The sequence below is a fragment of the Gastrolobium bilobum genome, unplaced genomic scaffold (genome assembly GCF_033153095.1).
Source record: "Gastrolobium bilobum isolate Gb01-03AN ecotype WA unplaced genomic scaffold, APGP_CSIRO_Gbil_v1 utg67448, whole genome shotgun sequence".
NCBI classification, from domain to species: domain Eukaryota; kingdom Viridiplantae; phylum Streptophyta; class Magnoliopsida; order Fabales; family Fabaceae; genus Gastrolobium; species Gastrolobium bilobum.
In genome coordinates this window covers 260,287-283,640 of record NW_026897538.1, presented here as the reverse complement: position 1 = coordinate 283,640, position 23,354 = coordinate 260,287, and the positions used below count along the sequence as shown (strand labels likewise).

Here is a 23,354-nt window from a genome sequence, read left to right as displayed (position 1 = left end):
TCATGTAAAGCGCAATTATACAAAGGGACCATTATCTTTATTCATTCATCAATTCCTTCTTCTAGTTAATATGCTATATTTTTTGCCTTGAGATCTGTGCAATGTGTTTGTTGGGAATATGCATATTACATATGCGTTTTTTAAATTATAATAGTGTTAACACACAGATCTGTGTCAGAATGTTTTGCAATGCGCCACTAAATCAATGGAGATTTATAATTTTTCATTTTAAATAAAAACTGAAAGAGATCTTACTGGGAATGGGCAAGTTGATGGATTTGGAGCGGATTTTACCAAACCATACTTTTAAGTTTTCCATCAATTTATGACGAAAATCTTGTTCCCTCTCAACACATTTTCAACCCAAACAAATATAATAAAGGTTAAATGTTTTGTTAAAGGTAAATTTATCTCTTGTATATGATTTCATATTTTTTCTTTCATATAATTTTACATAAGTTTTACGTACTTTTATATATATATATATATATATATATAGATATAGGGTTCGTTTTTTCTGCAGTTATCTGCAATAAGTTCAATACGACGTAGTTTTGGGACTGAAATCATGATATTTTGTAATTTTAATTTATTTCAGGGTTATAATAGTCTTTATATTTATAATTTTTTAAAATTTCAATACTAAAACGACGTCGTTTTGAGAATAAATACAGATAACTTATCAGCATTAACTGCAGAAATATTTTTCCCATATATATATATATATATATATATATATTAAGATAAATTTATTTTTTAAATGAAAAATATTAAATTCATATAATAAATTTATTTTTTATAATATGAGATAATTTTATCTTTTACGTATATAAAATTATACGAATTCCGAAGTCCTATAAAAAAAATAAAACATGAATCATATTCGCTCTTATATACGATGAGAAACATTAAATTCATATAATAAATATAGAACTACGTCTTTAGTTTTACCATCTGTTACTTTTACCCTCTAGCAATCTCGACCGATAGGGTTATCAGTAAATGCAACTATTTGTTCAGAGTTTCTTTTTATTTTGTCGAAAATTAAAATTTCCTCTCAGTTTGAGAACGACTGAACCAGTAGATGTACATCATAAATTTATTTCTAATTGAATGATAGTAGTTTAATTGGTGTATAAGAATTAAACATATAAGAATAAAAATATGTATTCGACATTTTTTAATATTATTTTTAAGAGTAATTTAAATTCTTAATTCTGAACTTACCTCAAACAGGATTATCTCCCATTAAATATATTTATGGTTTATCAAAAAATATTTCTAAATTTAAAAAAAAGAAAATTCTAACTGCTCCGTACTAGGAAATATTATCTGGCTTTGTCTTGGCCGTATTATACAATAATTGTACGGTTCCTAGTTTGGTCCCTCTTTACAAGGTATAAAGACGGGGTCGCGCACATCCAGAAAGTATAATTGTCACATTTTTTTTTTTTATTGGTAACAATTATAATTGTCACTTTACTAGTAATAACTAGTAATAATATGTTGAAAAGTTAAAGTAAAAAACTGAAAAGTTTCTTACAGTGTAGTTGTAAAAAAAATGTGCAAACACGCATAAGATATTTTCTGCGCGTGCAATTATCCAGTACACCTTACGGTTGAGAAGGACATGATAGAAGATCAGTTTCACAAAATCAATAATTCAAACGACCAAGACGTTAGGAATAATTTAACAATCAAACAAAAGATTTTTTTTTTTTTTTTTTTTTTTGGAAAACAATAAGCGTAACATTTTGCAAATAATTTTATTTTCATAATCCATATTTCTAGTCACTATTCTTATAATTATTTAAATTAATGAATAATAACTAAATCTTTTTGGAAAAATTTACCCAATTTTTTATAACTTGCACATGAATTTTTGAGGTCTGAGTGGGATTGGCAACTCAAAATTCAAAGTACCAATAGCCATTGAATTGCATTGATGGTTTATTGTAGCAGATTGGCGATCAGAAGGTAGATAGAATTAAATTATCACTAAAATCACCGTGATGTAATGCTACCCGGGGGGGGTGGTTTCTTTTGAAGCAATGCAATCAATATAAAATTTCAGAAACACTTTAAAGCAATTTCTGTGAGATGAGGGTGAGCAGGCCAGATTTACATGTAAAAAATAGGCTGTTTTTGTTTTTTTGTGCAGAATGATGATGATAAGAACTTAAAGTGAATGAAGTTGCCAGCTATATTACTTCTTTTTTTTCTTTTTTCTTTTTTTTTTAAAGTGGCACCGCCCCTTTTACTTCTTAATAAATTAACCTTTATAATAGGATATTAAAGATAATTTTACATTATAAATTAAATAATGCTTATCCATTTACCAATGTTTACAAGAATGAAACTAAAGTATAACACATCTAAACATGTGTTATTGTCTGTGGGAGTAGATCCTTCTATATTAAAATTTTATATGATTTAGTCATATAAAATTTTTATAAAATTTTTATATTTATCTATTTTTTTACATACATTAAATAAATGAAGTCTAATTATTATTAATTAATGAAAAGATAGACACAAAATTTTTATATTATCATATCATATAAAATTTTCACAGAGGATCATTTGTATTGTGATGGTTTAGTGGTGTTTGATGGGTAAGATGCCAAGGGTGATGCTGAGGTAAGTGTGGTGAAGCAAAGGGGTCTTATCATGGCGGGAGTGAATCTTCTTACATGAAAAAAAATAATTATTTTATTTGATCATAATCACTAATTTAAAATTATATATTTTTCTCATTTTTATCTTATCATCATTAAATAATTGTGATCAAATACTATGATTCACAAGATCACTTTTTCATATGAGATGATTCACTTCCATCTTATAATAAACAACAATTGATGGTGGTGATTCTCGTGACGCGTGCTTTAGGGAAGGAAAAAGCTTATTACACGAAAAATAATATTATGATATAATAAGTATGGTATTCTATTTTCTTGTGTTATTGAAAATAGTTATCTTTTACTATAGATATATAGAGTGTGCATGACAACTATTCTGTTTCCTGGCATTGTTTCTGAAAAGAAACAATTCTTTTCTATTTCTGTGCCTTGGAACAGTTTCTGTGAAAAAAATGTGTTTGATAACATGTTATATTTTTATTCTGAGAATGAGAATTGTGTTAGATAACACAACAAATAATATAATAAAAGATAATTCCTATCAAGCATAATTTTTTTTGGATCATCACTTTCCTTTTCATATGGTGGTGGCGTCGGCGGCAGAGGTGGTACTGACGGCAGTGGCTGTAGCGATGGTGGTGGTAATGGTGGCGATAGTGGTGGTGGTAGTGGCGGCGGCGGCGGCGGTTGATGGCGTGGTAGTGGTGGCATGGTGGTGTTGGTGATGACATGGTGATGGTGGTGACGGGAGTGACTGCGACGATGGTGGTGGTGGTGGTGGTTGGTGACGGTGTGGCAGTGGCGATGACGTGGTGATGGTAATGGTGATGGCATGGTGGTGATGGTGGTGACGGCAGTGGTTGTGGCAATGATGGTGGTAAAATGGTGATGGTGGTGGTGGTGGCGGTGGCGTGGTGGTGTGACGACAATGGCTGCGGCGATGGTGGTGGTGGTTGGTGACGGTGGCGTAGTGGCAGAGGCGATGATGTGGTGATGGTAGTGGTGATGGGCATGAGGGTGGTGGTGATGGCAGTGGCTGTGACAATGATGGTGGTAATAGTAGTCGTGGTGGCAGTGGTGATGTAGTGGGGTGGTGGTGGCATGGTGGTGGTGGTGACGGCAGTGGCAGCAGCGATGGTAGTGGTGGCATGGTGGTGGCGGCGGCGGCGGTAATGGTGGAGGTGGTGACGATGACATCGTGTTGGTAGTGGTGGTGGTGATGGTGACAGCGACATTGTCGTGGTGGTGGTGGTGGTGGTTGTGACGATGACATTGGTGGTACAACGGCGGTGGCGACGATGGTGGAGGAGGTCATGTCGGGATGATGATGGTGGTGATGATGATGATAGTGGAGAAGAATAATTGTGAGAAATAAGTGTTTCTCATTTTGTGCCCGGGAACAAAAAAGCAGAAATTTTTTGATTCTTTTTTCTGTTCCCGAGCACAAAAATTAAACCGGTTCTTCCCGGGAACAAAAAAATAAACCGATTTTACCAAACGAGTTTCCTATCTATTTCTGATCCCGGGAACAGAAATTAAAAAAGAATTGATTCTGATAAGGTTGTCATGTACACCCATAATATGACGGGGCCTATCACCTATTAAAAAAAAGAAAAAAATAGTATCACAATTTTTAATGTGAGAACAACATCATATAATTATTGGGTCTTTAACTTATCATGTTACATGAAGTCATGCAACACTAAAAGACAAAAAAAAAAAATATATATGATAAGACACTTTGTTCAATGATTATATTTTGTCTTATCTTAACATAACCAAATTATTTTTCCTACAACATAACTCTTATTTATCCCATAATTATTTGATGTAAAATTAGATAATAATGTATTTTTTTTTTTTTGTAAATAAAGAGGGGCTAAGCCCCAGAAACAGAAAGAAATTACAAATCAGAAACTAACAAGCTAGACATATTTCTAGCATCAGCAACTATAAGTTCCATCAACTGAGGATGAGGATCTTTAAAAATCTTGAAATGGAGATTATTAATCTGCCGAGCTTTAGCTAACCAATGAGCACATTTGTTGTTTTCTCTCTTGGTATGAACAAGATGAATAGTCCAATCTGCTTTTAACCATAATCTCAATCTGCTAGTGACTTGAGAGTCCCTAGGATCTTCATGCTGCTCCTTTAACATCTGGATGGCTTGGCTAGAATCACATTCTAGCTCTATTCTTTTTAATCATGTTCCCCAAAGCAGTTCCAAACCTTTCAGTAATCCCCATAATTCTGCATCAAGAGGATTGCAGGAACCTAAATTACAATAGAAGCTTCCCAAAAAGGATCCATTGTGATCTCTTAATATACCACCACAACTAGCTTTTTTCATGCCACTAGAAGAAGCTCCATCACAATTCAACTTAACCCACCCTTGCTTGGGGGCTGTCCAAACGCTATCGTTGGAATCACCACGGCGTTGATAAATTCGGGCTTGCAGAATCTGTTGGACAAACATCCAAATTGAAGCCAGCGATTGCTCATCATGACAGAAATGATCTTCATGGATCTCCAAATTTCTCCACTTCCACAAAAACCAACAAGTAGTAAAGAAAATATCCCTCCAGTCCTTCACTTTATTGGAGGACCACATGTTATCGATATTTAAAGTCAACCAATCCTGCAAATTCGAATTCATAAAGGAATTGGGATCGAACCTGTAAACCAAGATTGCCAAATTTTCCTAGCATGTCTACAATCACGAAGAACATGAATAATAGTTTCCTCATGATTTGGACAACTTGGACAAACATTTGAACCTCCGCTCCACTTACTGGTTCTGCTGCGCACTGAAAGTTTAGCAAGCAAAGTCATCCACATAAACACTTTCACTCGTTCAGGTCCATTCCACGACCAAACTTTTTTCCATAAGCTAGTGTGAACATCTGCTGGGAAGTTCATAAGATTACAGTAAGCGACCTTAACCAAAGAAGTTGAGTGATGATTATTGATCCAAACTAATCTATCCTCCTCATTCCTTGGAATAAGCCTGAGATGATTTGTTACTGTATCAGCCAAATCTGACTCTAGAAATTGATGGACAACTTCAAGACGGAAACCATCATCCACCATGTAATCTGCAATTGATTTCTGACTCTCCTCCCACGGCACCTGATTGCTCGACAACTGCTGCAAATTTTCCTCCCATCCCAACCAGTTATCAGTCCAAAGCTTTACTTCAGAACCATCTGCTATTTCCCATCTAAGACCAGCAAGGAAATTACTACAACATTTAGCAAGATCACGCCAAAGTTTAGAGTCATATGATTTTGCCTTTATACCTCTCCTTAAGTCTTGACCTCTACCATACTTGGCTACTAAAATCTTAACCCATAAATCATCTTTCTTAGTTAACACCTTCCACGCCAGTTTATGAATATAAGCTTCATTTTGGAGTCGAAGATTAATTATTCCCAAACCACCTCTATCTTTGGGTTTATACATTTGATCCCAAGTTACTAAATGAGTCTGCCTTCTGCAATCCTGATCTCCCCAAATGAAAGCCATTTGTATCTGCTCAATTTCATCAGAAAACGTTACTGGTAAAAGACCATTCTACATATGGAAAGAAGGGATTGCAGCAATGACCGATTTCACCAAAGTAACTCGACCAGCAAAAGAAAGGCAATGGATTTTCCAACCATCCAGTTTTGAACGTATCCTATCCTTGATAGCTCCATAGTCTGCTTTAATATATCTCCCTTGTTTAACAATAGAGCCTACATATCTGCCAATACTAGAAGTGCGCTTAAAGCCCATTCTGTTGACAATCCTTGCAGCAACTTGAGTATCAGTATTCGGGGAAAAATAAATCAAAGATTTATTTGCACTAACACTTTGCCCCGACATCTCACAAAAGAGATTAATACAATCCATAATCACCTTAGCTTGCTCCATATCTGCTTCCGCAAAGAGAATGATATCATCTACAAATAAAAGGTGGGATACACTCGGCCCTCTTCTGCAGACTCTAATAGGCTTCCACGAACCCATAGTCACTTTTTCAGCGATTAAGTGAGAAAGCTTCTCAACACACAACACAAAAATATAAGGAGAGATTGGATCCCCTTGACGAATTCCTCTCTGAGGAACTATGCAATCCGAAGCCACACCATTTATCAAGACCCTCAAACGATTAGAAGTTATAGAAGCCATTATAACACCAATCATCCAATCAGGAAACTGAACTTCAATAAGCACTTTATAGATAAAACTCCAACTGAGTTTATCATAAGCTTTTTCAAGGTCCAGTTTGATTGCCATTGTACCTTTCTTTCCTTTTACTCTCCCCATAGAATGAACCAGCTCCTTTGCTACTATAATATTATCCTGAAGCTGACGATTTGGCACGAAGCTAGCTTGGTAAGGAGAAACTAAATTCACCATTGTAAGCTTAAGCCTATCCACAATGATCTTGCTCATACCCTTATAAATGACATTACACAAAGAAATAGGCCTGAATTGAGAAACATACATTGGCTTAGGAACTTTGGGGATCAAAGTGATTAGAGTACCATTGGCTTCCTCAATGCTGGAAGAGTTTTCTGCGTAATACTTGATATCTCTCCAAATCTGTTCACCAATAAATTCCCAGTTCTTTTTGTTGAATGTTGCGGTATAGCCATCCTCCCCTGGAGCTTTCGAATCTTTCATAGAAAAGAAAGCTCGTCTGACTTCATCTTTTGAAATTGGAGCACCTAAGTTAATAGCAGTCTCATCGTCCACCTTTGGCCAAAGAGTCTGGACCCAAGGACGATCATGGTTTTCTTCAAAAAATAGTTTAGAGAAGTAAGCATTTATTACCCGTGCAATGTTGTGATCTTCTCTAATCAAGTTTCCAGCATCATCTTTCAACTCCAAGATCTTGCTCCTTCTACGTCTAACAATTGTTTTTGTATGATAGTACTTTGTATTCCTATCTCCTTGAGCTATCCAAGTAGCACGAGACTTTTCAAACCACAAAAGTTCCTCCTGTTCTAAAACTTGTTCAAGTTCACCCCTTATCTTGCCTTCAATCTTTTCCAAATGGCTTTTATTCTGCTCAGAAATTGCCCTCTGGATACCTTCAAGCCTACCAATCAATCTGTTCTTCTTATGATGGATATTACCAAACACATCTTTATTCCACTGCTTAATAAGAGGAGTGAAATCACGAAGACTATCAACTGTTCTTTGATCCTGACGCCAGTTTTCCTTGATGAAATTGTTAAAAAATTGATGATCCAACCAAAAAGAATGAAAACGGAAAGGGCGTTCCACCTCATCAACTTTGCTTGGCTCTAAGGTAATAAGGATAGGATTATGGTCACTGTTAATACGAGGAAGCACTCGAACCTGGCCTTCATGAAACATCAACCTCCATTCAGCATTGCTACAAGCTCGATCTAAACGTTTAAAGACTCTATCTAAATGAAGAAATCTTGGTCCTCACCATGTAAATTTAGAACATATTCCTTCAAGATCAATAATCTTTATATTAGTTAGAAGAGAAGAAAATTTATTGCATCTGCTAGTATCAACTGGAGCACCACCACGTTTCTCACTTGGAAAGGCAATTTCATTAAAATCACCTGCAATTAACCAAGGAACCGAGATATCTTCTGATAACTGAAGTAAATCATCCCAAAGTCTCTTCCGAATTTCTTCTCTAGGACTTGCATAGATAACAGTATAAAGAAAAGCTTGATGATCTGCCAATGTAACACGAACATGAATAAATTGATGGGTCTGTTTTAATGCTTGAACCTGACACCTATCATTATTCCATAGTAACCAAAGACCTCCCGTAAATCCATGAGCATCCTCCACTATTGAATTATTAAAACCCAGCTTTTTTATTATCTGTTTTGCTTTTGAACCACTTACTCGAGGTTCAAGAATAGCTGCCACCTCAATCTTATGCCTTCGAACCATCATTTGAAACGTTGATTTGAAGCACTTTTTAGCCGCCCCGCGGCAATTCCATGTAACTAAAGACATTAATCAATGGTAATTTGGCAGGATTGTGGGTCCACTGCCATCCCATTGTCATTGCACTGAATTTCAGATTCTGAAATCATCTCCACCTCAATATTGAGCTTATGGTTTATTGGGATATGCTTTCCTTTATCTCTACTTGGATCAGGCGCTTTTGGTTGGGACAAGCCATGATCTAAGCCGTTGATATTTTGACCATCCTTATCCACCGCCATTTGATAACAATCTTTGTTATAATCAGCAACAGTACTCCTAGCCACCATGGAATCTCCACCGCTTTTACCTCCAATGTCCTTACTATTATGAATCGCAACTTGCCTCCTCAAGTTTGTTGTATTATTGTTTGAGGTACCTCTGTCAACTATCTTCCCATTTATTTGATTCTCTTTTTCATGACCTGTCGTAATCCCACTTAACGTAAATCGGTTGGGGTGTTCCTGTAATTCAACATTAGGACAGCTTCTAGGGTTTCTGTGGTTGGACCCTTGAGATGTACTAATATCAATATTAACAGGAGGGCCCACCATATTGACGTCATTTATAACAGCATCCGGATTAGTCGCTGGGATATCATGAGTAATATCATCTTCATTAGAGCCCATTAAAGCAGCGTAACGGGAATTTGATTGATTATCAATCATAACCGGCTGATTTGATTGCGGTTGATTACTCCCTTGATTATTCCCTTGATTATTCCCTTGATTACTCCCTTGATTACGCCTTGATTCCCTTCGAACCGGTTCCTGCTTCCTGTTGTCCGCCATTGGAGTTTGAATTCTTGATCGACGTTGACGTTGCACCACCATTCAAGGACCTAATCCATTTTTCTGAAACTCAGCCTCATCTTTTTTCCCGTCTTGATTTTGCTGATTATCCTTTCCTTCAACTGGTATCTCAGGACAACAATCTTTACTATGTCCATAGCGCCTACAACGGAAACAAATAAGGCCTAAGCCTTCATATTCTATCTGTTTAGTTGCTCCGTCCAACACATATTCACCCTTCAGAGGCTGAGCAAGATCCAGTTCCACGCAAATTCGAGCAAACTGTCCTCTTACATGCTCATTAGTTGTCTTATCGATCTTCAACATTTTACCTAGCCAGTTACCAATACGGCGGAAAAAGGCTTCATCATAATACTCCAGTGGGATACCCGGTAATCGCACCCAAGCTGCAATCTTCATCACACTTGCAGCATTTGGTCTAAAAGCTGGCTCCCAACGTCGGAGTGATAAATAATGGCCTAAAATAATCCAAGGACCACCATTTAGAGCAAAAAGAAGATCATCTTTGTTGCTAAATTGCACCACATAGAATCCATTACCTACATCTGTAACGTTAATCTTTCCAGCTCTAGCCCATAGTATTTCAATCTTCTTTTTCATGAAAGCCACTCCTGTATTCCTTCCAAGTAGTTTTACAATGAGAGCTTTTTCCCAAACCTTCAGCATTCTTGTTCTTGCTTTTCTAGTACAACCAAAATGAGTTCTACATCTTCCTCTGTCCACATTTTAATCCCACCATAATTCACATCCTCTTCCTCCGCAGGTGCACTTTGATCAACATTTTCTTCCAAATTCCAATCCATTCCTTCCCAGTCATCTGTTTCACCATTGTGTTGCATGAGCATCTCTCGCCAAGTCATTTTTTTATTACCGTCGTCAACCATCCAAGATTCATGTATAGGAACCCTAGACTGTGATTCAGTAAACACCCTATCTCCATCTTTATTTCTCTTATTACTCCTTCGTAGTAGATCTTCTTCTTCTTTTGAAGTTTGACCTTCAGTAGCTATATTTTCCTCCATGAAAAGGAAAACCCTAGCAGAGCGTTTTCAACTGTGTTGTCTACTTTTAATGTATGTTTTTTAAGTATAAAAGGCAACGTCGTTGCACGTGATTCTTACGTCTGCTTGGATCTTCTGTTCAATATAATGTCGTGGAATATGGTGCCATGATCTGGATCCTCTCCAATCTCACGGACAAAAATGGGATGGGAAGTGGCAAGCAAGTGGCCAAGCAAGATTTTTGGCGGTTGTCTCTTGTCTTCTCTCTGTTGTAGTCTTCTATATATATTCGAAGCAAGATTTATACCATATTATTTAAAGCAAATGTTATATTTATAAAAAATTTATTTATAAATTTAATTATGTATTTTCGAAAATAAATTCGATTAAGAATATATTTTCGATAATATATAATATAATTTGTAAAAAAAAAATTATAAATATAATATACCCTTATTTGAAATATCAACTTTAATATGATATTTGTAAATTATTCATATACTTATGTAGCTCTAAAATCAAGCTTGAATAATAATAATAATATTGAAGCTCAAATCTACAACACTTTTTGAGAAAGTAAAACGTAGAGAGAGAGAGAGAAAGAGCATTATGCTAGTGATGAAATAATTGATATGCTTTCAAGTTTCATGAGCTAAACAGACTAAGGATTTGATATTAATTAAGTGATAAATGCTGTTATTTAATAGAATTACTGATAATCCTTCCTTATAGACACTATAATTGAGTTTGCGTATTTTGCAGGAGAAATCACATAACAGCTGCATGCTCGCGCGAGATTGGCGCGAATCGCGCCACGAAGAAAGAAAAAGAGCAATATCTTAAGTTCTCCCGTGCGAATGGCGCGGGATCTGCGCGGATCGCGCCAAGAATAAAGAAACATAGCCTCACCCTCTGTCCATCCGCGCAGATCCCGCGGATTGCGCGGATGCCACATGTATTACTTAATGGATTGGGATTTTAATTCAAAAAGGACTCTAAATCAAAGATTTGATCAAGATATGAAGAGATCTGAACCCTTTCTATAAATAAAAAGGGTAAAACCCTTATAAGGCATCTTGGGGCTGAGGAGTTGTGGAAAATCAAAAAATTGAGAGAGTTCTTAGAAGCTCACGCTGGAGATCAGGATTCCGGAGAATTTGAAGATTGAAGATAATTGACTCTTCTTCTTCATCTTCTTTTTCTTTTCTTTTCATCTCATGAATTTTCTTTATTATTTTAATTTGTTTAAGTCAGATATGTTTGACTAATTTTCTTTTGTAGTTGGGATCGCGGATCCAATGTGAATACTTTATATTTTCTAAATTATTTTTATAATTGTTTACATCAATTAGTTTTATTTTACCTGAATGAGTTTTTTCATATTCTTATTGAATCTGATCAATTTTATAGGATTTTGAGGGTTAGAGCTCACAATAGGCATATTGGGGTTTTAATTCTGGCAAGGGTAAAATAACAATCTGTGTATGATCTAGACATAGGCTTACATAAATTGCAGACTTCTAAATTCATCCCGTTTAATGCTTGATTCAAGAGGGATTACTAGGACACTAGGATTCTAATTGGTTTAAAAGATTAAACATACTAAGACATTAGGGTTTAACTAATTAATTTGAGAAAAATAAATTGTTTGAATTAATGAATTAATTAATTATAAAAATTAATTAAGAATTATAAAGAAAGATCAAAGATGAAGTGCATCTTGACTACAGTTTTCTTACGTTAATTACTTATATTTTCTCTTACGTTCTTGATTAAGCCTTCAATTTTGTTTAGGCATATCAATTTTAAAGGTCTACTAACAAGTTTTTAAAAAAAAATTTAAGAACACTTATTCACCGCTTCGATCCTCATATGAAGAAGTCACTTGCCCAACATTTTATTGTCAGTCATGTTCCATTCACACAAGTCAAAATTTTGGAAGGAATTATTCATATTGAAGGTCAAGAGAAAGCATTTTGTTAAATTCACGAAATCCAACAAAGTGTTTGCCCCTAAAGACTCAAAACGATTTGACTTAATCTGCCCATTGTATTTGTGACCATCAAAAATAGAATCTTCCCAACCAAAGCATAACTCTATTATAATTTATATATGAAGGTAGAACCAGAGCTCCTGATATATCACAAGAGACACGCCTATACCTAGATGTGTTATTTTATTGCCTTGAAACAAAGGAGCATCCGAAGTTTTTGCTGATGGGTAACCTGCACCTGTTGTGGTCCCCCTCAATTCTCAGTCTCAGACTCAAATGGAATGGGAAGTAACAAGTAATTGGCCAACAAAGATTTTTGGCGGTTGTCTCTTGTCTTCTTTGTACGGCTTGCCAGCTTTGGCTTGGCCTCTGCTTCACATTCATATGCTATATACATAGTCTTCTATGTACCAAGAAACTATATTATCTAAATATCAATTTTTTCTGATATTTATAAATTACTTAAATACTTATGTGGCTCTAGAATTAAGCTTGAATAATAATATTCAAACTCATTAATCTACACTACTCATTCTGCTGCAATTTGTGAAGTCAATAAAATGCTTAAGGGTTCGTTGCCAAGTGATAGCTATAGCTATGCTTAAAAGAAACATTCTTTATTTCCATTCTTCTTCTTTTTTGGCTACTCATTGTTTCCATTCTTTTTTCTTTTTTCTTTTTTGAGATATTTCAATCGATTCATCGCTTCATTATTAGTCCGATTCGGGGCGGATCCTGGAATTAAGGCTTTAAACTTCTTTTAAATACGGTACTGGAGAGAATTGAACACATACTTTCACCCCACCTATTTAATTTTCTAGCGCCAATTTAGCTATCATTGTTTCCATTCTGTATGATAAGCAAACATTCTTTTATTTGTTTTTTTAAGCCCGCAGTTTAGGCAATAAAATTTTATGGAGTTTCAAATATTGGGCCTACCCATAACATGTAATCTATGGCCCAAATACTGGTCAGCCCAGATCTATCATTCTATTTATGATTTGAAGAGGAGGCTGGGTATTTGGGTTGGATCCACGAGGACTCCAGATTTAGGGTTATCGGAGGCCATTTATCAAAGTAATTTAATTCCTTTCATTTTATTTAAACTAACATGTTTTCACTCTTTATTGAGATGGATTCATCCAAAATAAGTTTTATGCCTAAACCCATATATATTACAACAATTAGGTTTCTCTAGTTTGAACCAAAACACAACTATTTTTATTTGCGCATTTTTACGGTTAAGGCAGAGATTCATCACCCCATCAAAATTTTGAAAATACATGGATACATATAGCAAAAAATAATGGAATCCTAAACGTGCCCCACAAATACGAGACGTATAGCTAGGGACGTGTAAAATAACCAAAAAATTGGGCCGAACCATGAACCGAATCAAATTGTCCCATAAAATAACCAGTTTTTAAAAATCAGTTCATGAACCGAACCGGTTTTTAAAACCGGTTTAAGAACCGAACCGGTTTAAGAACCGAACCGGTTTAAGAACCGAACCGTTTTCGAACCGAACCGAACCATTTTCAAAACGAACCAAATTAATTTTTATAACTATTTTTTAAATTTTTAAATTTTCTTTTCAAAAGAGAGTCGACCCGAACCGGTTCTGAACCGACCGAACCATTTCCGAACCGAACCAAACAACTTCCGAACTGAATCAGTTTTGAACAGAACCGAACCATTTTCTAACCGAACTATTTAAACTAATTCGGTTCGGTTTTTAAAAAAAATCAGTTCGGTTCAATCCATGCACATCCCTAGATATAGCACAAAATTTGTATCTCTTTCATTTCAATAACTAGCGGAGGGTGTAAAGAGCAATGTTCCCACATAATCGTCAACCGTAAAAGTGCTTTTATCATCTCCATGCTGATATATGACCTGAGCAGTTCTAGCCATGTTAAGAGAAGCTTTCGCAATTGACACAGGTAGAGCGGATGTGGTTATGGCAAGACCATTGAGCTCTGGCCACAAGTTCCCTATAAGCCTCCTTATATGTTTCCTGGCTTCATTTTCATCTGAAATATTATTTTCTCTCATCAGGCACTGTATGCTGCAAGCATTATCCCCTCTTTCTTGTTCCTCCTGAACATTAATCATAAAACATCTCATCACAAAGAGTTTCCTGTTCTAATGGATTAATAATCCAATTATTTTTTATTTAACACCCATTTTGGTAAAATTAATCCACTTAATCACATAGAATGTGAAATACTTTTTATCTGTAAATGTAAAGAATCAATTAAATTTAAAAACTTAAATTGTTGGGTGAAACTATTTTTTAACATAACTGCAATTTGAATTTTTGTGAGAATTATGGTAGTATCGGAATGTAAATCAATTAATAATTAGATATAAGAGAAGTGTAAGTAAAAGTATAAATTGTTAATATAGTGAGATACCCTTGAGGTTCCTAAGTCGTCCCAAAGCCGAAGAATTTCACCAGAGCAAGAGAAGAGCCTAGGATATGGCTTCATCATTGATATGGTTTCCTTTGAGAGACCATCTCCAATGAGGAAAGTTGCATGCACCAAGGCCATGTATGATCCTGAAGAAATCACCCCATTATCCAAATATTCTCTAAAAGTTGGCGTGTATCCGTTGTTGAACCATTTGGCTTCTTCTAGAAATGCTTCAAATATGTCAATCCACTGCACCAATAAGCACTTGTTGTTGAAAGTATGCCTACAAAAGCTGCAAAGTGGGATATTTTATTTAGATTTTAGGAGTTTGTTATTTTCTGTTTTAGCATTTCAAATTTGATATGTTGTTGATTCTGTTTGTTAAGATTAGGATGTTATTATTCATGCCTACAAATAAGGAGATATCTGATTTGTTCAGTTAGACTTTAACTCTATTTAAAGAGTTATTCAATAAAAGTTATGTGTATTCTCTGCACAACACTTTCAACCCTCTTTTCCTCTTCTTTTACTTTTCTTAAAATAACAAATTGGTATCAGAACTACTATTCCGAGGGATATGTGAGACTGAGTGACAACCCCAACCACAATTCCTAAACACAAACACAAACACACGCAAAACCTTTTCAGAATGAATTTAGAAGGTTCATCCATTCCAATTGCGCTTCCAGTATTTGATGGTCAAAATTATCACCTCTGGGCTGTTAGAATGGAAGCCTATCTTGATGCAAGTGACCTTTGGGAAGCTGTTGAACAAGAATACGAAATTCCAACCTTGCCTGATAATCCTACTATGGCTCAAATCAGAAACCACAAAGAGAGGAAGCAGAGAAAATCAAAAGCAAGAGCAACCTTATTTGCTGCTGTATCATCCACTATTCTCACCAGAATAATGACATTGAAAACAGCCCACGAGATTTGGGATTTTTTGAAGCAAGAGTACGATGGAAATGAGAAGGTTAAAGGGATGCAAATGTTGAATCTGATCCGAGAATTTGAGATGCAAAGGATGAAGGAATCAGAAACAATTCAGGAATACTCCAACAGGCTTCTTGGTATAGTCAACAATGTAAGACTTCTTGGTACTGATTTTTCAGATTCTAGAATTGTTCAAAAAAATTTAGTTACAATTCCTGAAAAGTTTGAAGCCACAATTGCATCTCTGGAGAACTCAAAGGATATGTCAAGTATTTCCTTGGCAGAACTATTAAATGCTTTGCAGGCACAGGAACAGAGAAGAAAAATGAGACAAGAGGAGGAGGTACAAGGTGCTTTTCATATAAAAACACAAAATTCTGGAGGAGGCGAAGATAAGAATAACAACAAATGGAAGAGTGAGAGGGGTGAAGGCTCCAACAAGCAGCAATATGAGACTTTTCCACCTTGTCCACACTGCAAAAAAACAAATCACCCTCAAAGAAAATGTTGGTGGAGGCCAGATGTCGAGTGTAGAAAATGTGGCAATATAGGACACGTAGAGCGGATCTGCAAGTCTAAACTGGAAGAGGCAAAGGTGTCCACAGATGAGCAAGATGAACAACTCTTTGTTGCAACATGCTTTGCTACAAGCAATAGTTCCAGTGATTCATGGTTAATAGACAGCGGCTGCACAAACCATATGACCAATGACAAAAAGTTGTTTATTGAGCTTGACAACACCATCGTTTCCAAAGTAAAAATTGGAAATGGTGATTTCATATCAGTCAAGGGAAAAGGGACAGTTGCTATAGAAAGCTTAACAGGTTTGAAACATGTTTCTGATGTCTTATATGTTCCTGACATAGATCAAAATCTGCTTAGTGTTGCACAGCTTGTTGAAAAAGGCTTGAAAGTCATATTTGAAGACAAATGGTGCTTGATCAAAGATACGGAAGGAAGAGATATATTTAAGGTGAAAATGAAAGCTAAAAGCTATGCTCTTAATATGATGGAGGAGGAGCAATTAGCTTTTTCAAGTACTGTCAGCAACACTAAATTATGGCACAAGAGGCTTGGACATTTCCATCTTGCTGGACTTCTATACATGCAGAAACATGCCTTGGTGAAAGGTGTGTCATTGATTGAAGACAAGATGGATGATTGTGAGGCTTGTCAATATGGCAAGCAAGTCAGAAAATCATTTCCTCAAACAGCATGGAGAGCAACACAAAAACTGCAGCTGGTACATACAGACGTTGGAGGACCTCAGAGAACATCATCTTTAAATGATAATAGATATTATATTATATTTATTGATGACTGTACTAGATTTTGTTGGATTTATTTCTTCAAGTCCAAATCTGAGGTTGCTAACATTTTCTGGAAATATAAAGCATTGGTGGAAAATCAAAGTAATTGCAAATTGAAGACAATAAGGTCAGATAATGGGAAAGAATATACAAATGATGTTTTTGACAAATTTTGTGAAGAGTCTGGAATTGAGCACCAACTTACAACACCTTATACCCCACAACAGAACGGTGTAAGTGAGAGAAAGAATAGAAGCATTATGGAGATGACAAGGTGCATGCTACATGAAAAGGAGCTGCCAAAAAAATTGTGGGCAGAGGCTGCAAACACTGCAGTCTTCTTGCTAAATAGACTCTCTACAAGAGTTCTGCAGAAAAAAACTCCATTTGAAGCCTGGTTTGGTTACGAACCAGATTTACAAAATTTAAAATTTTTTGGTTGTGTTTGTTTTTCTTTTGTTCCACAGGTTAAAAGAGACAAACTTGATAAAAAGGCAGAACCTGGAGTTTTCATTGGATACAGTAGTACTTCCAAAGCTTATAGAATTTTCCAACCACAAAATGGAAAAATTCTTGTAAGTAGAGATGTTAAATTCATGGAAGACAAACAATGGAAATGGGAGGAGACAATAAATGAGTTGCCAAAAATTCCACAATACTTTGATGATGATATAGATGACATTCCAGTCAGAGGTACAAGACCGCTATCTGAAATTTATGAAAGGAGTAATGTAGCTGTTCTAGAACCTGCAGATTTCAAAGAAGCAGGGAAGGATGACAAGTGGGTAGATGCTATGAAGGAAGAGCTAAAGATGATAAAAAAAAATGACACGTGGGAGTTAGTGGACAGACCTCAACACAAGCAGCCTATAGGTGTCAAATGGGTTTATAGAACCAAACTTAATGCAGATGGTTCTATAAATAAATACAAGGCTAGGTTAGTGGTGAAGGGATATGCTCAGATGTTTGGAGTAGATTTTTCAGAAACATTTGCTCCAGTTGCACGCCTTGATACAATTAGAATGCTGCTTGCCTTGACTGCACATAAGGGATGGAAAGTTTACCATTTAGATGTAAAGTCTGCCTTCTTAAATGGTTATTTGCAGGAGGAGATATTTGTGGAGCAACCAGAGGGATTTCTAGTCAAGGGACAGAAGGATAAGGTCTACAAGCTAAAAAAGGCTTTGTATGGTCTTAAACAGGCCCCCAGGGCCTGGTACAGCAAAATAGATGATCATCTTCAAAGTCTTGGATTCATCAAAAGTCCAAACGATGCAACATTATATGTGAAGTTGTCAGATGCTAATTTAATTACAGTTTCAATCTATGTTGACGATATGCTTGTAACAGGAAATGATGAAAAGCTAATGCAGGAGTTTAAAGATGAAATGCTTCAAGTGTTTGAAATGACAGACCTTGGCTTGATGACTTTTTTCTTGGGAATAGAGGTGAAGCAAGATCATGATGGAGTCTTTATAAGCCAAAAGAAGTATGCAAAGGAAATACTAAAAAAAATTCATATGGAGGACTGCAAAAGCACTTCTACTCCAATGGACCACAAGGAGAAATTTAGCAAGGATGATGGAGCTGATAAAGTTGATGAACATCATTACAGAAGTCTAATTGGTTGCTTAATGTACCTTACTGCAACTAGGCCTGACATTGTATTTGCAGTAAGTATACTTTCAAGGTTCATGCATTGTGCTAGTGAAGTGCATTTTCAAGCCGCCAAAAGGATTGTGAGATATATTAAGGGCACTACAGATTATGGTGTTAAGTATTATCACTTTCAGAATTTTGAGCTTCATGGATATTCTGATAGTGATTGGGGAGGCTCAATTGATGACATGAGAAGCACAACTGGTTATTGTTTCAGTTTTGGATCAGGAGTTTTTTCATGGTGTTCAAAAAAACAAGATATTGTAACTCAAAGCACTACAGAGGCAGAATATGTGGCAGCCACTGCGGCTGTGAATCAAGCAATTTGGCTGAGAAATGTACTTGCTGATTTACATATGGAGCAAAATGAGCCAACGCAGATCTTTGTTGATAATCAAGCCGCTATTTCAATTTCAAATAATCCTGTTTTTCATGGCAAAACTAAGCATTTTAAGATCAAGTTGTTTTTCTTAAGAGAAGTGCAGAAAGAAGGTGAAGTCAAGCTATTGTATTGCAAATCTGAAGATCAAAGTGCAGATATTTTAACAAAAGCTCTCCCAAAAGCCAGATTTGAAGCTTTGAGATTTAAACTAAGTGTTTGCAGCTATTAAGGCAAGGAGGAGATTTGTTGAAAGTATGCCTACAAAAGCTGCAAAGTGGGATATTTTATTTAGATTTTAGGAGTTTGTTATTTTCTGTTTTAGTATTTCAAATTTGATATGTTGCTGATTCTGTTTGTTAAGATTAGGATGTTATTATTCATGCCTACAAATAAGGAGATATCTGATTTGTTCAGTTAGACTTTAACTCTATTTAAAGAGTTATTCAATAAAAGTTATGTGTATTCTCTGCACAACACTTTCAACCCTCTTTTCCTCTTCTTTTACTTTTCTTAAAACAACACTTGTTTCTCATTAACCTCTTACTCTTAGCTATAGTTCCTTATGTTTTTCAATTTGGTAGGATACTCTTACCGTTCTTTTCAAGTGATCAACAACGGTTAACTCGTCCCTTTTTTGAATTCTGTACGCAATTTCATGGGTGGTGTTATACAATGCCATATAGCATATCTTCATATATTCAGGCAGCTGCTCCATCGCATCAAGATCCCACCTATAAATAAAAATAGTTTCACATTTTGATTTTTAGTGTCAAAATAAAATCCGTTAGTTAAGTTTGATACACGAAAAATCTAGAAGTAGACCTTTTGATTGCCTTGGTGAAAAGAACAAGTTCATCTAATGTACCATAAGTATCAAAGATATCATCCATCACTAGCAAAATGCATATGGTTTTTGTAAGTTCAATGCGGCAAAATGAATAATGTGGTTCTGGAAAAATTCCCACTGTCCATAGGAAGCACTCTGTTGGTCTATCTCTGCCGAAACCAAGTCTGTCAACAAGTCCCAATTCTTTCCACCACCTAAACAAAACAAAGAAACTGTCACAAGCAACATTTCAAAGCATATTTGCTTTAGATATTATAATGGAAAAAAAAAAAGTTAGGGTGTGCTTGGTATGTATGTCCAAATATATTGTGAGCTTTTACTTAAATTTTCAAACACATTGATTCCGTGTGCTTGGTAGGAATCAATTCTTTGTTATGGTCATAACTGCAACATAAATTGGTGACAAATTCACAAAAAAATTGCCTAAACATAAAGACAAACTCTTGTTTTTAAGTTAATTATGAAAATAGTATAAAATTAAACCATCACAATTGAAGTCTTAAAAATTAAATTAAGGCCAACTCTAAGTGCGTCACACAAAGTTACCTTGAGATCTCTGCTAATTCTCTTTGGTGAAGCAACTGAACCATGTCAAAGTCTAACTTTGTCAATTCAAGAAGAGCTGGTATTTTGATGCTTGATTGGCTATATTCGTCCATGTAACTTTTAGCTTCTAATCTGGCCATTCTTAGGTGCCTTGGAAGTGTTAAGGCTCTGGAAACGTGCCTTCCTACTTCAGGGCCAAGGTATGGGATTGAGTGATGGAGATGAGCCCTTGTGAAGTCCATGGCATGCTGCAGTACTTCTTCACCTTCTGCCCCTAAATATGATGCCTCAAACAGGCTTAACATACCCCTAGTGTCTCTGCTGATTGATTCCTTAAAATTCCCACTCTTGTCCAAAAATTTCTTGAAAACGTCTACACTTAAATCAACATTTAATCAAATTAATAAGTACCCGTAGCAACACTTGGTAAGATACCTATACAAAGCTAAATAAATGAGGATATAATACATTAACACATAAGTGTAAATAATAATAAAGTTTTAGGTTTTAACAGAAAGCGAGTACGGTGACTTGTATCAAGTATCAATTCACTTAATAAGTTTAAATTAGGTGAACACTAAAATTTTAACTTTTTTATTAGAGGAACAATAAATGTTCACTCTAATAATATGAAGGAGAAAGATACAAAAACAATAATAATTATACATACCATTATTTGTGTAACATTTATGAAACTTGTTTTCTCTCATAATATTTGCAAGGACAAAAACTAATGCAAATAAATGTACCAGAACAAGTAGGCCAGGCATTATGCCTCAGCAAGCGGAAATGAAGGGCTGTGGCATAGAGGTCATGAGAGGTGTCCCAATCCCACAACCTTCCAAGCACTGAATTGATCTCTTCTTCGACATGATGCCCAATTCCAAGCCTTTGGATGCTGTCAATCATTTCCAATGTTTCCAGTGGATCACTTGACTTTTGCAATGCCTCTTGGCTTCTTCTTTTCACTTGCTCCAAACTTTTCGTCCTATGATCAGTTTGGAAAGGTGCCAACTAAAACCAACAACAAGAAACCCAATAAAGAAAAATGCTGACAAGTGGGAAAACGATTTCCTGAAGAAAAAAAACATAGTATCAAATTGCACTATTCACACACACACAAAGTAAAGAAAGAATAAAAAAAAACCAAAAACAATATGATTCTCAATGTTGAAACGCATAAATAAAAAGTTATGCTACACATCACAAAAGATTTTCGGGAAAACTCTCGGGAACATTATGTGGCAAACAGTTATAACCACCATCAATTTATTTTAGTTATCAACAAATTATTAAAGGTTCGTTTTTTTTTTTGCAGTTACTACAGATAAATTATCTGCAGCGAGCCTAATACGACGTCGTTTTGGGACGAAATCATGGTATTTTTGTAATTTTAATTTATTTCAGGGTTATAATAGTTTTTATATTTATAATTTTTAAAGATTTCAATACCAAAACGACGTCGTTTTGAGAATAAATGCAGATAACTTATCTGCAGTAACTGCAAAAATATTTTTCCCAATTATAAAAGGTAAAAAAAGAAAGAAAGAAGAGAAAGCACACGTTCCCAACCTTTTCACGAAAACATTTTCCATGAGATTTATCATTTTCAAGTTCAGGCAAAGGTAAAATGTATCACATATATCCTGCCCTTTTCACAATAAATTATAATGTTTAGATACATAAAAATTAATGATTAAAATTTAATATAAGACTTATTATTCTTATATTTATGTAAGCTGATCCTGCTGCTTCGTACGTGTGTGTGTGTGTGTTGGTGGGTGGGGGGAAGCTCATTTGACATTAATATCAAACTAAAAAAATTGATACCAAATTATAATCATTAATTTCAGTTAATTTAACTGTTATAATTTATTGAGAATTAATAATTAATTAATTATAACTATTAAATTCATGAAACGAGCGACTAAGAATTGTTATATTATTGACCAACAGAGATAGTATAATCATTTGAAAGAGAAAATTTTGTTTTTTAATTTTATATTTTTATTGACCAACGCACGTGTCTACGCGCACGTAAATATGAATATGATTAAAAACTTATGCGTTTCATCTTTTAAAAAGTGCTTTTGTGATATAGTTTCTGTTAGGAAATTTTTTAAAAATGAAATTATTATTTTATTTTTTATTTTTAAAAAAGCATAAATAATTTTTTTTAAATTAGATAATTATTATAAAAAAGTTTAATTAGAAAAAAACACAAACAAACTACACCTGAATTTAATTATTCCACATCATTCCTAAGTTTTGATTCTTTTGAAGATCTTACGTGTCGAGATTTGTTAAGACTTAAGAGGATATATCACCATTCATAAGAAAATTTATGATTTAGGGAAAAAAAATAGAGAAATTGTTTAAAGCTACCTTGTCATGAAAAGCAACGGATTTGATCGATAATACATTATGTATTCTCCCTGGTTTTGATGTTAGTTGCGATAAGTTCCATGTTTGATACGTGCATGACCGTGGATTGTGACGAGTAAGTGAACCTGTGAGAGATGAAACTTTGAACTCTGGAACAGCCATTATACTTGTAGACATGGACGAGTCCTCCGAAAGTTGTAAAAGGCTTGCATGATAAACACAAACAGATTGCCTGCGTTTATATAGACTCCTTCTAGTCTACAAAATTGACTACGAGAAAAAATCATAATGAATAACTTCAATTCATTCTCTGTTAATGATATCAGTATACGTTACCTAATAATATATAATATATAAAAAAAACGAGTATACAAAATGATTACTCATATTTCATTAAATATTCCATAGCAGCCATGGCTGTAATTGTTATCCAGTTCATCAATGAGAACGCTACAAT

The 23,354-nt window shown here is 35.1% G+C and overlaps 2 protein-coding genes across 2 annotated transcripts; both read right to left on the bottom strand.

Annotated features, from left to right (window-relative positions):
* Positions 1–9,442: 9,442 nt before the first annotated feature.
* On the bottom strand, positions 9,443–10,021 carry LOC133307842 (uncharacterized). Its single transcript, XM_061508401.1, has one exon. It carries the CDS (start codon positions 10,019–10,021, stop codon positions 9,443–9,445), a length of 579 nt encoding a protein of 192 aa, XP_061364385.1.
* Positions 10,022–14,221: 4,200 nt separating this feature from the next.
* On the bottom strand, positions 14,222–23,074 carry LOC133307849 (probable terpene synthase 11). The gene is made up of 7 exons (XM_061508409.1): positions 22,898–23,074; positions 21,262–21,526; positions 20,513–20,885; positions 19,942–20,160; positions 19,712–19,850; positions 14,833–15,081; positions 14,222–14,515 (listed from the first exon to the last, which is right to left on the bottom strand). The coding sequence occupies exons 1-7, from the start codon at positions 23,072–23,074 to the stop codon at positions 14,222–14,224; spliced, it is 1,716 nt and encodes a 571-aa protein (XP_061364393.1).
* Between the last annotated feature and the right edge of the window lie 280 nt (positions 23,075–23,354).

What these genes read in the sequence shown, in the direction of transcription:
- LOC133307849 (XM_061508409.1), bottom strand. Translation starts at nt 23,074, where the DNA reads ATGTCTACAAGTATAATGGCTGTTCCAGAGTTCAAAGTTTCATCTCTC. An exon ending in CCGTTGCTTTTCATGACAAG is followed by an intron (nt 21,527 to 22,897) that starts GTAGCTTTAAAC and finishes TGTTGGTTTTAG; the next exon opens with TTGGCACCTTTCCAAACTGA. An exon ending in TTGATCACTTGAAAAGAACG is followed by an intron (nt 15,082 to 19,711) that starts GTAAGAGTATCC and finishes TTATTGGTGCAG; the next exon opens with TGGATTGACATATTTGAAGC.
- LOC133307842 (XM_061508401.1), bottom strand. Translation starts at nt 10,021, where the DNA reads ATGAAAAAGAAGATTGAAATACTATGGGCTAGAGCTGGAAAGATTAAC.